At 39.0% G+C, this 22,133-nt stretch overlaps 1 protein-coding gene across 3 annotated transcripts in view; it reads left to right on the plus strand.

Moving 5' to 3' along the window:
• The window catches only part of GSAP (gamma-secretase activating protein), an 89,138-nt gene that overhangs the window by 24,183 nt on the left and 42,822 nt on the right, over positions 1-22,133 (plus strand). For all 3 annotated transcript variants that reach the window (XM_042249168.1, XM_027968572.2, XM_042249169.2), the window contains exons 9-14: positions 2,782-2,886; positions 3,116-3,175; positions 4,489-4,532; positions 5,721-5,806; positions 16,368-16,445; positions 17,853-17,930. In XM_042249168.1, the coding sequence (XP_042105102.1) occupies positions 2,782-2,886; positions 3,116-3,175; positions 4,489-4,532; positions 5,721-5,806; positions 16,368-16,445; positions 17,853-17,930 (451 nt within the window). The remainder of the gene's footprint in view (positions 1-2,781; positions 2,887-3,115; positions 3,176-4,488; positions 4,533-5,720; positions 5,807-16,367; positions 16,446-17,852; positions 17,931-22,133) is intronic.

Here is a 22,133-nt window from a genome sequence, read left to right on the forward strand (position 1 = left end):
ATGATTTCTTTCTCTAAATTTGTATACATGTATACATAAGCATGCATATAATAAATGAGATCATAGCATATATGCTGAGGGTCTATATAGTTCAGTTTTCTTTTATTTTTTGCTTGTTTTCCACACCCCTCTTGACTCTTCATCTCTAACTTTTGTTCACAACCATGTGTATTGTGTATCTTTTCATACTTTTCTCCATACCTCTGTATCTCACATCCCCACCCTGATACACCCAGGGGTTTGTTTATTATTCACTCTCTCCTTATTCAACTTTGTGCAATTACTGCCGAGTAACCTAGAGTAGCTTAGTACATTGTCTTCAGAAATGCAAACAGTCCCTGGCATAGATGTACACAATTTTGTCACCATTCTTCCATGGATGTATATTCACTTGATTGCCTTTTCCCCCCTTTTATTTACATTTCAAATCGTTTCAAATGTTTTTAACTTTACATGTTTGGTACACATGTTTCTTTGGATTAAACCCTCAGGGATGGATAAGTGGGTTGATGGTTATATGCATTTAATAAACTTCAACACATTTTGCCAGATTACTTTCCAGAAGACTTGTAACAATTTAGTTTTGCAAGCAAAATATAAAAGTACCCTTTCCCTCTATCCATACCAATAATAGATGTGTTTCCCTCTTTAAAAAATCCAGTTTGATGGGTTTAAGTTGTTACTGAGTGACTGAACTGAACTGAACATTGTTATTTGAGTTTGTATTTCCTTTAATATTGTTGAGTTTGAACATTTTCTACACTTATTGGCTATGTGAATTTATTTTTCTGAAAATTGTTTAGTTATATTCTTGTGTATATTTTTGCTAGGTTGTCTTTTTTTGTGTTTGTTGTCAGTTTTTGTGATGTTACTGATATTAAAATGATTTCCTTCAATATTTAAATGGTCTACATCAGAATACTCTTTCTCTGATTTTAATTTTAAATTATGTGAACAAAATTGAAATGAGAAATAGCATTTGTTAATTGTGTATCTATGACTGAAAGCCTCAAATCAAGACGCCTGGCTGGGAAATGATGAGAAAGTGTGTGACTAGAGCTCTGGGCCCCAGATGGATGGGAGGGCAAAGACAAGGCCAATGGTTGGAAATGGTCAGGCCAGAGAGGAAGGACCAAGGTGCAAAATCCCAAAACCATCAGTGAGGATTTGGAGATAGTTAAATAAACAGATTGCAGTCAGGAACTGGAAATGGATACAGACAGAGGACTGCTGTTAAGAAGAGGGGTTGGGAGTCGTGAGAGACATTGCCGGGAGAGTGAGGCCAGGAGACACTTGTCAGAAGCCCAGGAAGAATTCTCCTGGCCAAGATGATACAGCCCCAGCACACCTTCATCCACGTGTGTCCTTCTGTGAGGCACTGCTAACATCCCTATATAACAACTCTGTAACAACCTATAACCTATAACAACCTACCCTATAACAACCCTAACATCCCTATATAAAAGAGATGGTATTACATTTATCCCAGCATTTTCAGGAAACACGACAATGTAGACTCACACAAGTGAGGTAACTCTGGAGAGGGAAGAACTGCTATATGAACCTCAGTTGCCATCAGATGGAAACAAGATGGGTTTCCCAAAGTTAAGAGTCAGATAAGTACTCTTGGATCTTTTGCCAGCAAACGTGATGGAACCAGGCAAACAGAAATAGAGGTGTATGATTCTGCTTGCCCTGTGCCTCCCTTGAGTTCCAATTTAGCCTCAGGGGGGAAATCCCTTCTGAGATTAGAGAGGGTTTAGGTACAAATGTGGACCATTCTGATGGTACATCAGACCATCAAAGAAAGGTCCATCCCTTTTTTTCCTCATTCTCCTATACCAACCTGTCTTCATTCTTTACTTACCTGTCCCAGTATAGATAGCTTTTGCTTGTTGAGCATTTTGAGGAAAATGAACTCTGAATTCCTTGTACTACATTTAGCATTTCTTTCCATTTACCCTTGTGTACAATTTCCTTTCCCTTTATTTGACAGGTATTTCTTGAGCACTACTACATACTAGAAACAGTCAAGTCATTGAAAATATAAAGGTGCTGTAGAAGAGTGCCTAATCATTGGGATAGACTTATAGCATTAATTAAAGTATAAATGTGATAGAAGCACGCCAAAGTGACAGAAATACGGAGATGGGGAGCTTTGCCTTCATATGGGGAGGTGAAACTGGGTTTTGTACAGGAGGCAATGCCTCACCTGGATCTTGAAGGATGAATAATTAAGTATTGCTGAGCAATGGGCAGTATCATCAGACTCATTGCAGAAGATGGACAGGTAAGAACTATGACCAAAGCCACATGAAGTGTTTATGGCAGATCTAGGATTGTTGCCCAGTACTCCCCTCTCCTAGGCTTGAGTTTTCCCTTGTCCTCACAGTTGACCTTTGGTAGTAAAGCCATCTAGACTGCAGATACTTGAGTGTGTTATGTCCAAAACAGGAAGCTTTGAGTCTTCTATTTGCCTAGCTGTTGATTTGTGATAAGTGTAGCCTTGCCTTCAACAGCCCCAGCCTGTCTGTCTAACTAAGAACAAGAATAAAATAGTTTATTGCAGAGTGTTGTAAAGAGCAAGTAATGAAATGATACCTTAAATCTTTTTTTGGAAAGAGCTTCCATGTGTATGTGTTGGAGGTAGGGGCAACTAAAAATTAACTGTGGAAATATTTACAGGTATTATAAAGATAGAATATTCAAAATAATTATGAAACCCAGATATGTTCTCCTTTAAAACAGTTATTTATTTCTAAAATCTCTTTGCCTCCTTAGGTAATTAAAAATTCTGGCCATCTCCCAAGAGAGAGAATAGCCGAAGATTTTGTTTGGGCTCAGTGGGATATGTCAGAGCAGAGATTATACTATATTGATCTGAAGGTAAAAACTAATCCACTGGCTCTCTTTTTTATGGGAGTGTTTTAATTTTGATGTTATCATTATTATAATTTATTAATTACTTCATTTTCATTGATGAGAGCAGTCAAAGTTTATTACAAATAATGAAGATTTTCATTACTGTTTGCTTTTTTGTTGCTTCCTTTTCTCTCTCTCTCTTTAGTGTTTTTTTTTTTCCTTAATTTGTCACTTACTCTGTTTTCTCTTTTAGAAATCAAGGAGTGTCTTAAAATGCATCCAGTTTTATGCTGATGAGCACTTTAACTTAATGGTAAGTCCAGAAAATGACTGGACTATATGATGAAATTTTATACCCATTTTGTGATTTGTGTGAAAGTCGCTCAGTCGTGCCCGACTCTATGACCCCGTGGACTACAGAGTCCATGGAATTCTCCAGGCCAGAATACTGGAGTGGGTAGCCTTTCCCTGGAAGACCTCCAGGGGATCTTCCCATCCCAGGGATCGAACCCAGCTCTCCCACATTGCAGGTGGATTCTTTACCAGCTGAGCCACGAGGGAAGCCCTTATACTAAGCCATTACTCCTTTTTAATGAAAGTTATCATAAAGAGCATTTTAGCATTATTGATCATGTATGAATAGCTTGTATGAGCAAGTAAAATAGTTCCTGTCAGCTCAAAGCTTCAGCTTTATAGTAAATGCAATTAATATAGGTGATAAGAAAAGCACAGACAGGGAATTTCTACTAACTGAATGCTTCACAATAAAGAAACATGGTTAAGAGTGAGGGTTTGTATGACGTAGAATTGAGTAGGAGGTAGTATGTGGCAACCCACTCCAGTGTTCTTGCCTGGAGAATCCCAGGGATGGGAGAGCCTGGTGGGCTGCCGTCTATGGGGTCGCACAGAGTCAGACACAACTGAAGTGACCTAGCAGCAGCAGCAGCAGCAGTATGTGGTAGGTGTGGTCAGTAGTACGTGATTACATGTCATTTGATCCAAAAGGATGTGTGAGGATGGTGGATTGAGTCTAAAGTCGATGAGAGGATATAGTTTAATTAGTAAAAATCTAGAATCACTCCTAGAAAAGTATTTGGAGTGTGGTGAGAAGTATCATTGTAGTGAGGAGTCATAAGTATCTTTATCTGTGATGGACAGAACATTATTCTTCCTGGCTAGGATTAATATTGCTGTCTAATGCAGATTGACATCATACCATTATAAGAATTTCATTTACTCCTCCTGCCCCCCCTTTTTTTGGACTCACACTCATTCTCTTTCTAAAGATACCATTCCCTACACAATCATCTGTGTCCTATAAAAGCCTACTCCTTCCAATCGACTTATTACACAACCCGTCTACGGTAGTCAAATCTGAAGCAAAATCTTGATGTATATTTATGATTGATGAATATACATCAAGCTTGTGATTTATGTAGACTCCAGAATATTCCCAGTGGACTTTCTCTCTGTAGATGTGTGAAATAACCTCTGAAGATAATGCTAGTTAAAGGAGCTCTTCATCATTGTGTAAGCATAGTGTCGTCAGGTTTGCTCTGGTTTCCAGAACTATCATCACTTAACTAACGTCATCTTTTGCTTTGTTATCACCTGATTTTTTGACAGTTTGAAGCACCCTTGGATATATCATTAAGTGACTCAGGATTCAAGTAGGTTACTCCTAAATTATTATTATTTTTTATAGACACTTCTGGACAGAATGATTATATTTAAACATAATCTGTGATATACTGCTAAAAGGATAATTTGATGTTCTGTTTATGTGAGGGAGTGTTTGCCATCTTTTCTGTTTCTGTTTTCTATAGGGAATATAAACAATGTTATCAAGTATGGACACAGGGTTTTTCCATGTAAAGGCAATCATATTGATTTTCTTAGCCATTTATTTCTATAGGGCATCTTCATTTTTTTTTTTTTGATATGTGGAAGTGCTCTGTAATTCAATAAAAAGATTCAGAGTCAGAGTCAGAGTCAGAGAGCTCTATGTTTAGAATGAAGCATCAGAACCCTTTTCTTGTTGCCATCAAAGAGGATGTCTCAGGTCAATCCACTTATAGCTCAGCTGAGTCTATTGCTTCTCCCCGCCCCCACCCCGCCCCGCCTGTTTTCATTTTTATACAAAAGGCAAGATTCCCACCCCCCCAGACTATTTTACATTTAGTAAAAACAGGAGATACTTTTGAAAAAATAGACTCAAAGTCATAAGTGCACAGAAGAAATGAAAGTCTTCCTGAATTAATGATAATTGCAAAATGCTACATTTCACTAGCCTTATTTTTATCATATATGAACATTCAGTTCTGTTTATTTTGAAATGTAGCATCAACATTATTTTAAAATTAGACAAAAGTTGAAATATTGTGTATCCTTCTCCCTATTGCCATTTATGTACCATCTATTTTTAAAAATTACTGTTTTTAAAAAATAATTTTATTTGTTTATTTTTGGCTGTGTTGGGTCTTCATTGCTGTGTGGGCGTTTCTCTAGCTGTGGCAAGAGGGGACTGCTCTCCCGTAGCTTCTCATGGTGGCTTCTCCTGCGGAGCGCAGACTCTGGGGCACGAAGGCTTCAGCAGCTGTGGCCCGAGGGCTCAGTAGCCGCGGTTGCTGGGCTCTAGACCACAAGCTCAGTGTTTGTGGCACGTGGACTTAGTTGCTCTCTGCAGCGTATGCCATCTTCCTGGACCAAGGATTGACAAATTATTGCTTTACTTATTTATTTTAACAAAAGGACATATTATCTACTTAAATTTCTCAGAGACGTGGATAAATTATAGTTGTTACTCACATCTTTTATGAGGGAACTTATTTGTAAATTCTTATCCTTTATGTTCTTAGACTTGTCAACTTTGGATATAGTCATCTTCAAGACCAAGAGGAATTATCTGAACACCTGACTTTATGTGTTTTTACCAACCATACAGGTAGAAGCGGGTTGTACTTGTCAATTTATTTAATTTTACTTGAGTTCCATATATTTAGCCATTGTTCAGTTATGTGGATCCTGAACATAAGTGATCATGTGGATATTTACATACCAAATTAACTTCTCCACTGTAATTTTATACATTTGCTGTCTGTATAAAAGAAGGCACAGTCTAGCTATTGTTCTAAAAGTTTTTCTTTGTATTATTTCTCTAGTAGAGGGGATGGGTTCATATTTAATCAAGCTACATTTTCTCACCTGCTTCATTGTAGAGAAATGATATACAATGAGAGGGATGCTTTTTGTGTCTGGCTTACTGATGCTGAAGTTCTAAACCCATGTGATTCGCTACTTTCATAGCCATGCTATAACCTACTGAGCTGACAATCAAATCTTCACATACAAGTTATGAGTGTAGAGTATTCCATCTCTTAAGACCTGTTTATTATAGATAGAAAAAATAGGGAGGGGGGAAAATAATGCCTGAAAATGAGAGGAGAGGAGTATGATTACAGTCAATGAATCTCATGAAAAACTGCTCATTAACTTTAATAATCATCTGAGTAATCAACTCTAATAGCTAAATCTAATAGCCATATTTAATAGTCCAACTTGAGTGGACCGTTACTATGAGAGTTAAGTAGTGCTTGGACTGAAATTACATTCATTTAAAGCTATATTACGTGGTATTCATTGATCTGTCACTTACGGAGCATTAATAGAAAGTTACTACTTAGTACGGATGTTGGACGTTAAGTAAGTGCACACAGAGTATTTGAATACAATCATGGTACATTTTATGAATGAGAATTATAGGAAGCCATGAGAGCATATAGTGGAGGTTTAATAGAAGATACTGTTATAGTATGTTCAAGTATATACAAGTATGTTCTACTTCAGCCAATGCATTCTTAGTCCTGAAAATTGCTTCCTTTTCCACCTCACTCTTTCAAAATGCAGTCCATAATTTTCTCTCCATTTTGGGTCTCCTTCAAGCCCACAAGTCCCTCTATAAACTGGTCTTGGGGAACTTAGGGCAGGAAATAATATTTCCCTTGATACTTGAGGATGTATGTGAGCTAAGAACAGGGTGACTAGTTGAAGTAGAGTGAGCAGTAGGAAAAGTATTGGTAGAGAGGTCTGAAGAGGTAGGCAGGGGCCAGGTCATGTAGGGCCTCACAGACCCTGGGAGGATTTTAGCAAGAGGTGAGGGTGGCTTCTCTTGTTTTGTTGGAAGAGGATGTTTGCTATGACCAGCGCATTCTCTTGGCAAAGCTCCATTAGCCTTTGCCCTGCTTCATTCTGTACTCCAAGGCCAAATTTGCCTGTTATTCCAGGTATATCTTGACTTCCTACTTTTGCATTCCAGTCTCCTATAATGAAAAGGACATTTTTCTTGGGTGTTAGTTCTAGAAGGTCTTGTAGGTCTTCATAGAACCATTCAGCTTCAGTTTCTTCAGCATTACTGGTTGGGGAATAGACTTGGATTACTGTGATATTGAATGGTTTGCCTTGGAAATGGCAGAGATCATTCTGTCATTTTTGAGATTGCATCCAAGTACTGCATTTCAGACTCTTTTGTTGACTGTGATGGCTACTCAATTTCTTCTGAGGGATTCTTACCCACAGTAGTAGGTATAATGGTCATCTGAGTTAAATTCACCCATTCTAGTCCATTTTAGTTCACTGATTCCTAAAATGTTGATGTTCACTCTGCCATCTCCTGTTTGACCACTTCCAATTTGCCTTGATTCATGGACCTAACATTCCAGGTTCCTATGCAATATTGCTCTTTACAGCTTCGGACTTTACTTACATCACCAGGCACATCCACAACTGGGTGTTGTTTTTGCTTTGGCTCTGTCTCTCCTTCTTTCTGGAGTTATTTCTTCACTGATCTCCAGTAGCATATTGGGCACCTACTGACCTGAGGAGTTCATCTTTCAGTGTCCTATCTTTTGCCTTTTTATACTGTTCATGGGGTTCTCAAGGCAAGAATATTGAAATGGTTTGCCATTCCCTTCTCCAGTGGACCACGTTTTATCAGAACTCTCCACCATGACCCCTCCATCTTAGGTAGCCCTTGGGTAGCTCATAGTTTCTTTGACTTAGACAAGGCTATGGTCCATGTGATCAGATTGGTTAGTTTTCTGTGATTGTGGTTTTCAGTCTGTCTGCCCTCTGATGGAGAAGGATAAGAGGCTTATGTAAGGTTCCTGATGGGAGAGACTGACTGAGGTGGAAACTGGGTCTTGTTCTGATGGGCAGAGCCATACTCAGTAAATCTTTAATCCAATTTTCTGTCGATGGGCGGGGCTGTGTTCCCTCCCTGTTATTTGGCCTGAGGCCCAGCTATGGTGGAGGTAACAAAGATAATGGCGACCTCCTTCAAAAGGTCCCACGCATGCACTGCTGCACTCAGTGCCCCCAGCCCTGCAGCAGGCTGCAGCTGACCCACACTTCTGCCAGAGACTCCTGGATACTCACGGGCAAGTCTGGGTCAGTCTCTTGTGAGTCCATGGAATTCTCCAGGCCAGAATACTGGAGTGGATAGCCTTTCCCTTCTCCAGGGTATCTTCCCAATCCAGGGATTGAACCCAGGTCTCCTGCAGTGTGGGCAGATTCTTTACCAACTGGGCTATCAGGGAAGCCCAAGAGAAGACACAAGAGAAGACTCTACACATGGACATCAGCAGATGGTTAATACCAAAATCAGATTGATTATATTCTTTGCAGCCGTAGAGCAAAAACAAGACTGGGAGCTGACTGTGACTCAGATCATGAACTCCTTATCGCCAAATTCAGACTTAAATTGAAGAAAGTAGCGAAAACCACTAGACCATTCAGGTATGACCTAAATAAAATCCCTATGATTATACAGTGGAAGTGACAAATAGATTCAAGGGATTAGATCTGATAGACAGAGTGCCTGAAGAACTATGGATGGAGGTTCATGACATTGTACAGGAGGCAGGGATCAAGACCATCCTCAAGAAAACGAAATGCAAAAAGGCCAAGTGGTTCTCTGAGGAGATCTTACAAATAGCTGTGAAAAGAAGAGAAGCAAAAGGCAAAGGAGAAAAGGAAAGATATACCCATTTGAATGCAGATTTCCAAAGAATAGCAAGGAGAGATAAGAAAGCCTTCCTCAGTGATCAATGCAAAGAAATAGAGGAAAACAACAGAATGGGAAAGACTAGAGATCTATTCAAGAAAATTAGAGCTACCAAGGGAACATTTCATGCAAAGATGGGCACAATAAAGGACAGAAATGGCATAGACCTAACAGAAGCAAAAGATATTAAGAAGAGGTGGCAAGAATACACAGAAGAACTGTGCGAGAAAGATCTTCACGACCCTGATAATCACGATGGTGTGATCACTCACCTAGAACCAGATATCCTGGAATGCGAAGTCATGCGGGCCTTAGGAAGCATCACTACGAACAAAGCTAGAGGAGGTGATAGAATTCCAGTTGAGCTATTTCAAATCCTAAAAGATAATGCTGTGAAGGTGGGGCACTCAATATGCCAGCAAATTTGGACAACTCAGCAGTGGCCACAGGACTGGAAAAGGTCAATTTTCTTTCTAATTCCAAAGAAAGACAATGACAAAGAATGCTCGAACTATTGTACCGTTGCACTCATCTCACACAAGTAAAGGGCCAAAAAAAGGGAGGAGGTTTAGGAATTAGATCTGGACATAAATATACAAAGGTTGTGTGGAACATCTGAAGGAAAAAGAAGGAGTATGGGGAGAGAAGAGGGAAACCACGTGAGATGTTATAGCAGCCAAGAGCCAAGGGGGTTTCATAAAAAAGAGCGACTTTTAGTAGGTGGTTAGAAATGGAGCCCATTGGGTATGGCTGCATGGAAGTTACTGTGTGTAGTTTGTGCTGGGTGATTGAGGTAAAATCTTGATTATGCTGGGTGAAATCTCATGTGAGAATTGAAAAATTATAGCAACATGTGCTTGCATAAGAGAGGCAGCAGCTGGATGGGGAAGTGGCATTGTGGGGGTATTATGTTTTAAGACGGTAGAGACTGTAGTATGTTTGAACGCTTACAGGATATTTAGTGGAAAAGAAAAGATGGCAGTCTACAGCAGAGAGGAGTAACTAGTAGACTGAATTCGCTTAGAAGGGGGAATGCAATGGGATCCCGAGCTCATGTGGTGTCCCCAGGGTTGGTTCTTCCCTGCTACTTACTTTAAATCTGTTGAATATAAACAATCATTTTAGGCTATTATTCTGTGAAGATTTTATTCCATTTTATTTTATTCCCATAGGAATTTCTCACAAATATTAGTAATTTATAAATAGGCTATCTATGACATATCTTAAGAAATGTTAGGTTAATTTGGCAAAAGATGTGAAAGAGCCTGTTCTCCCTTTCTCAGTGATGTCTAGGAGCCTTGCTTTTCACAGTCAGCTTTGAAATAAAAAAATAAGCCTGTTTCAAATGGGGTGCTTTCAGATTTAAGGTGAAATAAACCAAGAGAAGCACTCTTTTTATTTTCAACTCATAAGTTGCCAATTCATGTATTTCCCAAATTACTTTTCAGAAACAGCTTTTTAAACTTTGTGATTAAAGCAAATACCTACTTCAGCAAATGGAGAAAGGCGCAAATAGTCTAATCCCTATATGGCTCCCTCTATAATAAGGAGCTTAGTTTTCTACTGGTGTGGAGAACAGAAAACATGGTTCGTGAAAGAAATGCCAATAGACTCAGGACCTTTTACAAACTCTACTTATTTCAACTATTACATTCATGCTGATGCTGTAATAACATTTGTTTTTTAGTTGTTCCATATTAGTCGTTGAGAGCTACTTTGTCCTTTCACCATCACTTACTACATTCTTGAAAGCATCTTTGCCCTGAATTTTCCTGCCCTAAGAAATGAAATTTGCTACCTTTCAGAGATTTAAAGGTTAAAATCTTGATGATGAGGCTGATCATAAGAGTTAGTGGTGAGCAAAAGTGCTCTGTTAATGTCAGACCACTGATGTATTAGGATTATGAGTTTCTATAGTTTTTTCTGATACATTTTTAACAATAGGAGGATGAATCAGGGACTTTCTAAAACATTGAAGGAAAGATTGCACACCCTATCTGAGTTGCTCAGTTGTGTCCGACTCTTTGCAAGCCCATGGACTATACTTTGCATGGAATTCTCCAGGCCAGAATACTGGAGTGGGTCAGTCAGTTCAGTTGCTCAGTCGAGTCAGACTCCTTGTGATCCCATGAACCACAGCACGCCAGGGCTCCCTATCCATCACCAACTGCCAGAGTCTACCCAAACCCATGTCCATAGAGTTGGTGATGCCATTCAACCATCTCATTCTCTGTCATCCCCTTCTCCTCCCACCTTCAATCTTTCCCAGCATCAGGGTCTTTTCAAATGAGTCAGCTGTTCACATCAGTTGGCCAAAGTATTGGAGTTTCAGCTTCAGCATCTGTCCTTCCAGTGAACACCCAGGACTGATCCCTTTAGGATGGACTGGTTGGATCTCCTTGCAGTCCAAGGGACTCTCAAGAGTCTTCTCCAACACCACAGTTCAAAAGCATCAATTCTTCTGTGCTCAGCTTTCTTTATAGTCCAACTCTCACATCCATACATGACTACTGGAAAAACCATAGCCTTGACTAGACGGGCCTTTGTTGACAAAGTAATGTCTCTGCTTTTTAATATCCTGTCTAGGTTGGTCGTAACTTTCCTTCCAAGGAGGAGCATCTTTTAATTTCATGGCTGCAGTCACCATCTGCAGTGATTTTGGAGCCCCCCCAAAAAAGTCAGTCACTGTTTCCACTGTTTCCCCATCTATTTGCCATGAAGTGATGGGACTGGATGCCATGATCCTAGTTTTCTGAATGTTGAGCTTTAAGCCAACTTTTTCACTCTCCTCTTTCACTTTCATCAAGAGGCTCTTTAGTTCTTTACTTTCTGCCATAAGGGTGGTGTCATCTGCATATCTGAGGTTATTGATATTTCTCCCGGCAATCTTGATTCCAGCTTGTGCTTCATCCAGCCCAGCATTTCTCATGATGTTCTCTGCATAGAAGTTAAATAAGCAGGGTGACAATATACAGCCTTGACATACTCCTTTTCCTATTTGGAACCAGTCTGTTGTTCCATGTCCAGTTCTAACTGTTGCTTCCTGACCTGCATACAGGTTTCTCAAGAGGCAGGTCAGGTGGTCTGGTATTCCCATCTCTTTCAGAATTTTCCAGTTTGTTGTGATCCACACAGTCAAAGGCTTTGGCATAGTCAATAAAGCAGAAATAGATGTTTTTCTGGAATTCTCTTGCTTTTTAGATGATCCAGCAGATATTGGCAATTTGATCTCTGGCTCCTCTGCCTTTTCTAAAACCAGCTTGAACATCAGGGAGTTCACGGTTCACGTATTACTGAAGCCTGGCTTGGAGAATTTTGAGCATTACTTTACTAGTGTGTGAGATGACTGCAACTGTGCGATAGTTTGAGCATTCTTTGGCATTGCCTTTCTTTGGGATTGAAATGAAAACTGACCTTTTCCAGTCCTGTGGCCACTGCTGAGTTTTCCGAATTTGCTGGCATTTTGAGTGTAGCACTTTCACAGCATCATCTTTCAGGATTTGAAATAGCTCAACTGGAATTTCATCACCTCCACTAACTTTGTTCATGGTGATGCTTCCTAAGGCCCACTTGACTTCACATTCCAGGATATCTGGCTCTAGGTGAGTGTGAGTGATCACACCATCGTGATTATCTTGGTTGTGAATATCTTTTTTGTACAGTTCTGTGTATTCTTGCCACCTCTTCTTTATATCTTCTTCTTCTGTTAGGTCTATACCATTTCTGTCCTTTATCGAGCCCATCTTTGCATGAAATGTTCCCTTGGTATCTCTAATTTTCTTGAAGAGATCTCTAGTCTTTCCCATTCTGTTGTTTTCCTCCATTTCTTTGCATTGACCGCTGACAGGAATCAAACCCAGGTCTCCTGCATTATGGATGGATTCTTTACCAGATGAGATGCCAGGGAAGCCCAAGAATACTGGAGTGGGTAGCCTAGCCCTTCTCCAGGAGTCTTCCCAATCCAGGAATTGCACCAGGATTTCCTGCACTGCAGGTGGATTCTTTACCAGCTGAGCTACCTGGGAAGCCCGATTCAGGGACTTTCTTAAGCACTGAAGGAAAGACTGCACTCCCTATGTTGAGAGTTAACCCTGCAGTGGTACTTAGAATGCTCTGTGTGTTCTGAGTCCGTAGTGGCTGTAATTCTTTCTTGTGCACCACCTACTGGGAGGTGGTGAGGGGTGAAAAGTGTAACTTCTCCGTCCTGCACATTTAATTGTAAGAGTTGCCCTTCACAAGTTCCCAGAATTAGGCCTCTGTTTAGCATTTTATAGAGCTTTTTACAATGAGATAATTTCCCTTGGAAAACTTTGTCCATAATAGCTTTCATTGTCCAAATGGTTTCCCCCAGGCTAGCCAACTTTGAGATATTATCTTCATCATTGATGAATATTCATTAAACATTGCTGGATACACCATTAAGAGCATGCTTTTTTTTTTTTTTTCCCAAACTCTGACTTCCCCCAACTCATAAGCATAATTATTCTGGAATAATAATAATAGCAGCTAACCTTTATGACTACATATAACTTTTTTGCCAGAGCTTTATACATATTATCTTATTTAACACATTTATCTTAAGCACTCAGTGCTCAAGAAAGAAGGTGAGTGTTGAAGGAGGTGCTATGTTTTCCTTATTTACAGATGAGGAAACTGAGGCTTAGAGATTTCAATTAATATGATTCAGGCAAATTTTAAAAATACTGATGCCTGAGTATCAGCCCCAGAGATTCTGATTTAGTGGTCTCAAATGGAGCCTAGGTATCTGTGAGCTCAGGAAGCTTTAATGTGCTTTCAGAGGCGAGAACCAGTGCTCCAGAGTTGTGTTGTCCAGCATGGTAGCCACTAGCCATGTGCGGCTATTTAAGTTGTTAAAATTAAATAAAATTTAAAAGGAGTTTGTCAGTCACAGAAGCTGTCTTTTAAATGCTCAGTAGTCACCTGTGGCTCATGATTACCAGATTTAGAACATTGACACTATCAGAGAAAATTCTAGGAGCGGGACAGGTTTGCAGCGCCGGTGCACAGTCCATTTCCCCTTGCTGTGTCTTTTTTCCCCTTTTGGGATTGAGAAGGGTGACTAAGCTACAACCTGTTTGGAGATACTTGCTATGAAATCTGAATATGGCTCTCAGTGTATGTTTTAATGTAAGTTTATTCTACATCTCATGTTAACTTTCTTCAAAACAAGTAAAACAATAACCTCAATTCCCTAAAGAATGGTGTGTAGAGATTTTTTTCTAGGATGGAGATTATAATCTTCCTTATATTGTTTACATTTCATGCTCATTCCTCAGGACAGATTCCTAAAAGATCAATTGCTGGGTCAACAGGTGTGAATATATTTAATTCTCTGCAAAACTGTTTTTCAGAGAGTTTGTACTAGTTCACCTTTTCATTACTATTATTTGAGATTGTTCTTCCACTGGCAGAATTGATTATAATTTTTAAAACTTTGTTAATTTTAAAGGAAAAATTCGGTTCAGTTCAATTCAGTTGCTCAGTCGTGTCCGACTCTTTGCAACCCCATGAATCGCAGCACACCAGGCCTCCCTGTCCATCACCAACTCCCGGAGTTCACTCAGACTCACGTCCATCGAGTCAGTGATGCCATCCAGCCATCTCATCCTCTGTCGTCCCCTTTTCCTCCTGCCCCTAATCCCTCCCAGCATCAGAGTCTCTTCCAATGAGCCAACTCTTCGCATGAGGTGGCCAAAGTACTGGAGTTTCAGCTTTAGCATCATTCCTTCCAAAGAAATCCCAGGGCTGATCTCCTTTAGAAAGAACTGGTTGGATCTCTTTGCAGTCCAAGGGACTCTAAAGAGTCTTCTCCAACACCACCGTTCAAAAGCATCAATTCTTCGGCGCTCAGCTTTCTTCACAGTCCAACTCTCACATGCATACATGACCACAGGAAAAACCATAGCCTTGACTAGACGGACCTTAGTCGGCAAAGTAATGTCTCTGCTTTTGAATATGCTATCTAGGTTGGTCATAACTTTTCTTCCAAGGAGGAAAAATGTGGTACCCTATTTTAATTCTTATTTCTTTATTATCAGAGAGAGGCTGAAGTTTTAACTCTATCTGCTAAAAATGTCTTTGTCTTTGTGATCATAGAATATAAAAGAACAGGATAAACCAGTAGGTTTACATTCTATAGTAAACATATAGAAAGTATTCAAAGTGGTACATGGGACTTTGGTAACTCGTTTAATTACTATTTTTGTTTATGCTTTAGTGTAGCATTATTTTATTCTTAGTGAGTCTGCTGTAGATCTAAATAAAGGTATTATTGTGTGGTCATTAAGCATAATGGTAATTTAAAATCTAACAGAATCATTACCTTTTATAATCTGATAAAGTTATTCTTTTTTGTCATTTCATGTTGAAAATATTGCAATAAAATGAATTTCTAACAATATATTGCCATCTTAAAAATCATTAAAAGAGTCAAAACTGATAAATATTATAACAGAGTGCTTAAATATGTCCTGGAATAGCCTTCTTAGGGAAAATGGACCTTTTTTCCCTACCATGGTTTTTAACAAAGGAGCTCTAGTGGAGTATGGTAGAGGAAATGATTGACTGAAGTAGAATAATGATAGAGTTCACATAGCTAGTTAATATTTGCTCTGGGACTAGAACCAGGTTTGTCAAGTTCCTTTCCACCCTAGAAATCTCCTATTTCAGGTAATCACATAAATGGTAGCATTAGAATAGAAGTATCCATCTAAGCATAAGGCCCTCATTTGTAAGTCATTGATGAATTTACCCAGATGTACAGGTGGCAGCAGCTGCTGGACGTGATGGACAGTTTTACACATTGAAGCGGGTGGGCAGGCTGAGGTTGTTCTGAAGTGGTGGGCTAAGTGAGGGCGGTCAGGGCTCATCTGGAAAACCCAGTCTATCCCAGGAGCTCTCCTTTGACCTTGGGCCATGGACCTCAGTGACTCTAATATAGGTGGGAACAGGCTCACACACCACTTGCTCTCATTGCCTCAGTTTGCCTTCCATTGTAAATAAATAAAAAGACTGGAGACTTTCTGTAAAAAGGAGACGTATTTTTGATTAACTGGGGTCCATAGCTATTAGGAATGGCTGGAGAACAAACTGGAAAAGAGCGCAGGGGAGGCTATGTATATAAGGAGAATCTCATGAAGCTCTGTAAACTTCTCGGGACTCCCGTGATTCCGTATATGGACGTCTCTCTTCACTTTCCTAACCTTCCACAGTCTACCACAATACGTTGCGTGCAGTGTGTGCTGAGTAATTGTTGAATCGAAATTTCTTAGCAACTTGTTAATAGTTAATTTCTAGAATTTGGGAATAATCTGTGAGGTAAATTGAGGCAGAACATCTAAAGGAATGGCAGTAAGGATAAGTAGCTTAGGAAACTTTGTTTGTCTGTGATTCTAAGCTTTACTAAATACTTTCTTCCTTCTAGGAAGTTTGTGTGTATGTTACTGCCCGAACTTTGACTCTTGGGAACAAATCACATATTCAGTGTTTTACTTTCATAAAGGTACTTTTCATTTATTCTTTTTTTAACATAATCATTTTTTCCAAATAGCAAAGTATATAGATTTTAAAGTTTTATTACCTTATAACAAATTTGATCAGTACATCATATATCTGTGTACCTATATAATACAAATTTCCTACAGAAATTTATGAATGATGAGTGTTGTTAGCTAATTATTTTTATATTATTTTTAAAATAGTATTGTATAATATATATTTTTTCCTGACCTATGTCTTTTTACCAGGCCTATAGACCAGTGCAAAAGGATGTATTTGCTGATAGTGTGTTTTTGATTTTTATATTATTACTAATTGAAAGGTCCCTATATATTTAGCTTACAAAGGTACATAAGGTTTCAGTTAAAAAAGCTTCCACCATCTTAGACTTTAACAGCTCTTAGACCTAAGATACATTTATTTCATTTCATACATCTGTGGCCCAGGAAATGGATATGTCAATAGTCAGCCTGGAGGACAGGAGTAAAGTGTCCAATCTTTTCTAGTTCTGTAGTTGACATCAGAGTGCCCTTTAATAGTTTTAAAATTGACTTTTAATAGTTTTAGCCTGAACCATGCTAAAGGGTATTTATTCTGCTTGTCTAGATGCTTAAAATTAGTAGTTATATAATAATACTGGGGGTAGACTTAAAAATTATTTAAAATTAGGATTTTCTGAAAAAACTATGCCAGGTCACATGAGATTTTATTCTGCCTAATGTTACATTCAGAAGTTAGAGATCAAAGTAAAAAATGTTTAATAACTTAATAATGAAGAAAACAGAAGAAAATTCAGAAGACCTATATGCATGCTTTAATAATACAAGTTTGATATTTGTGGAATGTTTTCATACCTTTTTCAAATGGTTAATAATTAAAGCCAGTAAATAGAACTTTTCTGAAAGTTGTACTAAGAGCTAATAACCATGATTAAGAGTTAGAAGAATGGAAAGTGAAGCCCAGTACTACCCTGAGTATACTAGATAAACACCCTCTCTGACTCACAGTGGGCTTTCTCAGTGATTCAGAGAAGCCTTCATGGGCCTTAATGACAGCAAGAGTGTGGCAGTGAGCCTTGAGGCATGAGGGCCAAAGAGCTACCTGGTCTTCTCCATCCCTTGGATTCTTAAGTAAAGTTCCTCAGATCCTTCTATCCCAGCACAGCCCACCCTTTAAGCTCTAAGATTATGTGTAAGCTACTGGCTTGTGACTGCACTCGGGTGGTCCATCTTCAGTGCTGGCTTCTGGAGAATGATGGGGGAAACATGAGCTCTAGGACTCTGAAGACACTTGCTTTGTCAGTTTCACAGTTACTCAGTGTGGAGAGTATGATGTGTAGTCACTGCCTTGGGTGGAATTGCAGCTCTTTGTTTCTTAACATCCTTTCTCTGGCTTGGTGTTCTCTCCACAGGGCACAGCAAAACCTTCACTACTACTCTTGGGAGTGTTGACTCACGTGTGACAAAGGGCATTACTTTTCTCAACCTTGGTGAGTGAGCAGCATATGTGTCTCTCTGCTCTGACCTTTCCTTCTGGTACATGTTAGCCCTTGTTTTTTCTTTGCACCCCATTTTCTCATGCCTCTTTGGGACTCAGGTTGTGATGACTATGACTGACCTTTTTGAAGCCAGATAGGGGAAGGTTTTCTCTGGATACACCCCCCCCACCACCAAAATGAGCTTTTTGAAAGGCGGCACAGTGCAGGGGGGATCCCTTCTTAGATATCTCCCTTCTTAGAACCTAAGATGTCAGTGTTCCTGTGTTTTTAGTAGCAATCCTAAAAGATCATTTGTTCGTATAAAAATGATGACAGTGAATGAGATGTTTCTTAAAAACCTATGAGAAATAATACATCATGTTGTCCCTTGATTTTAGAGACAAAAACCCTTGAGCAATCATCTGTTCCCTGTTACTAATTGCTAAAAGCTTTTGAGTCCCATAAATCATTTATAGATAGATCAGCTTGAGTGAGTTGTTTTTCACTGAGTAAACAGGTAAAGGGAACCTGAGTATTAGACTTAAATACATTAAGTGAAAAAAAAAACACATATTAAGTGAGTCTATAATGAAGCCAATAAAGAAGGGATTTATTGTGGCTCCCAGTGAAAAGCTGCTTTTCCATGACAGTTCGGATAAGTGGGCACAAACTGGTTGGTTAGTACAAGGCTAAACAGAACTATTGCTTGCCTGCATATGGGACATGGCACAATATTTTTAAAAGAAAAAACTTCAGGTTTGGAGCAGATGGGTTCTTTAATATTTTCTTTTTTCTTTTTTCTTTTTTAACTTTAATATTTTCTTTATCCCTGTTTCCCAATTTGCCTACTATCATGGCAAAAGCTTGTAAAGAAACTGAGCAAAGAAAGAACCAAATAAGAAAGTTTATAATTTGTTTTTGGTCTTCTAAATTGAAGTGTAATTAACTCACAATATTATATTAATTTCAGGTGTACAACAGTGATTCATTATTTTTATAGATTATACTCCACTTAAAGTTATTACAAAATAATGGCTATGTTTCCTTGTCTGTAAAATATATCTTTGTAGCTTATTTATTTTGTACATACTTTGTACCTCTTAATCTCCTACCCTTATTTTGCCCTTATTCTCTCTCCTTATGGTAACCACTAATCTGTTCTCTGTATCTGTAAGTCTGCTTTGTTTTGTTATAGATAATTGTTTTATTTTTTTAGATTCTTCATATAAGTGATACAGAATATTTCTTAGTTCTCTATCTGACTTATTTCATTAAACATAATACTCTCTAGGTCCATCCACACTGTTGCAAAAAAAAGATTTTTATTTTGAATGATACTGTTGATGAGGGGAGATATCCTATGCTAAGTGGGCCAATATGTGGCACTTTTTAATATGAGCTCTGAACCTGTGGGAAATTGTTTTTGAGAGGCCTGATTCTACTACATCCTGTGGTAAGAGAGATAAATGAAGATTCCCTGGGTCTGAGACTTGATTCTTATCAGCAAAGCTATATCAGTATCCCATTTCTAGAGTGATGTGGGAAACTTTCCATTAAAAAAACTTCCCATTTTGCAAGGTCAAATGTATGATTCCTTTTTTTTTTAACCCCTAGGAATGACTCTTGATAAGGGCAGCCATGATTTAATCTATGATCTTTAGAGTGTGGAGAGTGCAAAAATAGTAGAGCTTTGTAAAAATAGGCTATCTTACATAAGTTGTCTTTCTTTCTTGAAACAGATTTTGTTACATAGGCACAAGTTTGCACCCAAGATTAAAACTATTCTAGAGGTGACTTTTATGGCAACAGTATTGCTTTTTGAGTGAGGTCTTTTTGCAATTTATTCCACGTAATTTCCCTGAAGTGCCGCCCTGTTAGAAGGGGCTTATATTGATTTAAACATTAAAGAATAGAGTTTTGAGGGAAGTTTTTCATGAACCCCAAACCACCTCTATATAAGAGAGATATATTTATACATTAAAAAACTGTCTTTTCTCAATTAATACTATATTCTAAGTGTTTCGCTTAAGTTCGCTTCATCTTTATAGCAATTCTTCTTGGTGATATTATCCCCACTTTCAGTTCAGTTCAGTTCAGTCGCTCAGTCATGTCCACCTCTGCAACCCCATGGACTGCAGCACACCAGGCCTCCCTGTCCATCACCAACTCCCAGAGTTTACTCAAACTCATGTCCATTGAGTCAGTGATGCCATCCAACCATCTCATCCTCTGTTGTCCCCATCTCCTCCCGCCTTCAATCTTTCCCAGCATCAGGGTCTTTTCAAATGAGTCAGTTGTTTGCATCAGATGGCCACTTTAAGTATTGGAGTTTCAGCTTCAACATCAGCCTTTCCAGTGAATATTCAGGACTGATTTCCTTTAGGATGGACTGGTTGGATCTCCTTGCAGTCCAAGGGACTCTCAAGAGTCTTCTCCAACACCACAGTTCAAAAGCATCAATTCTTTGGTGCTCAGCTTTCTTTATAATCCAACTCTCACATCCATACATGACTACTGGAAAAACCATAGCCTTGACTAGATGGATCTTTGTTGGCAAAGTAATGTCTCTGCTTTTTAATGTGCTGTCTAGGTTGGTTATAGCTTTTCTTCCAAGGAGCAAGTGTCTTTTAATTTCGTGGCTGCAGTCACCATCTGCAGTGATTTTGGAACCCCCCAAAATAAAGTCAGACACTGTTTCCACTTTTTCCTCATCTATTAGCCATGAAGTAATGGGACTGGATGCCATGATCTTAGTTTTCTGAATGTTGATAGCTCAGTTGGTAAAAAATCCCTACTTTACAGATAATGAAACTGAAACTCAGAGCACACTTGTTGTGTGCTCAAACTTCTTTTAGTGTCTCTTATCAGGGACACTGCTTCCCTTGTGGCTCAGCTGGTAAAGAATCCACCTGCAATGTGGGAGACCTGGGTTCAACCCCTGTGTTGGGAAGATCCCCTGAAGATCTTATATTAGTTTATTGCTACAATAAGAAATCACCACAATTTTAGCCCTTAAATAAACAACACATTGCCTTGTGGTTCTGGACGTCAAAATTCTAAAATGAGCAAGTCTTAGGGCATCAAGGTAGGGGCAGAAATGGTTCCTTCTGGAGATTTCAGGGAAGAGTTGACTCTGCCTCCTCCAGCATCTAGAGGCCAGCATCTCTTGGCTTGTGATCACATCACTCCAGTCTCTTTCATCATCTTATGGTCTTCTCTTTGTAGTCAGACCTTCCTCTTCCTTATAAACCATTTGTGATTACATTGAGTCCAACTGGGTAATGCAGGGTACTCCTATCTCAAGATCCTTAATCACACCTTCAAGGTCGCCTTTATCACTTGAGGTGACATACTCATAGGCTCTGGGGATTACCACACGAATGTCTTTGGGGCTGTCAGCCTAGCACAGGTACTACTGACACTTTTGGTGAGACTAACTTTTGTGTGCACACTGAGGGATTTGACATTCTTGGAGCCCACTCACTCATCAAATGGCAGTGTAAATCTCTCCTCTGCCTCAATAATTGTGACAACTTAGAACACCCTCATATATTTCCAAATGCCCCCTTTCCCAGGGACATAGTATTAACTGGTTAAGTAAGTGGTAGGATGAGGAGTTAATTTAGGTCATGATGTCTTTCCATTGTCCCCTACAGTATCATGATTTGTGTTTTTCTGCTTAAGTGCTGCCATAATGGTAACGTCGCAACCACTTATGCTAAGTAGTAACATCACATAATCCACAGTGACTTGAAAGGACAGCTATAAGTCAGTTGTTTAGAGTTCTACATCCTCTTTCCTTTCCCTTCCACAGAATGCCCTTTATGCAAATAATTAGCATGTATTTCTTTACTTCTTAGGGAGAAAAAAACAAGTCCAGCTGGTTTGCTTATATTAATAATCTAAATGTTTCATCTGCATGAAATTCACTCCTACTATATGAGTTTTTCTGTTTTTCTAAGATCCTAGAAAAATCATTGGCAAGGACTACTTCTATCCTGCCCCCTTCTCCAGAAACCTATTTTGTATACCTTGCCTCAATCTGTATACAAAAATTCTGTTCTTTGTACAAAAATATCTCATGAAGGGACTATGAAGGTGTGAATTCTAGGCAGCTTGTTATGCAAGGAAACAAATTAGTACATCATGAAGTGTCAGAATGCCTACAGAGATTGTTTTGATGAATATCAGTTTAAAGGTTCCTTAGAGAAAATG

The sequence above is a fragment of the Ovis aries genome, chromosome 4 (genome assembly GCF_016772045.2).
Source record: "Ovis aries strain OAR_USU_Benz2616 breed Rambouillet chromosome 4, ARS-UI_Ramb_v3.0, whole genome shotgun sequence".
Classification (NCBI taxonomy): Eukaryota; Metazoa; Chordata; class Mammalia; order Artiodactyla; family Bovidae; genus Ovis; species Ovis aries.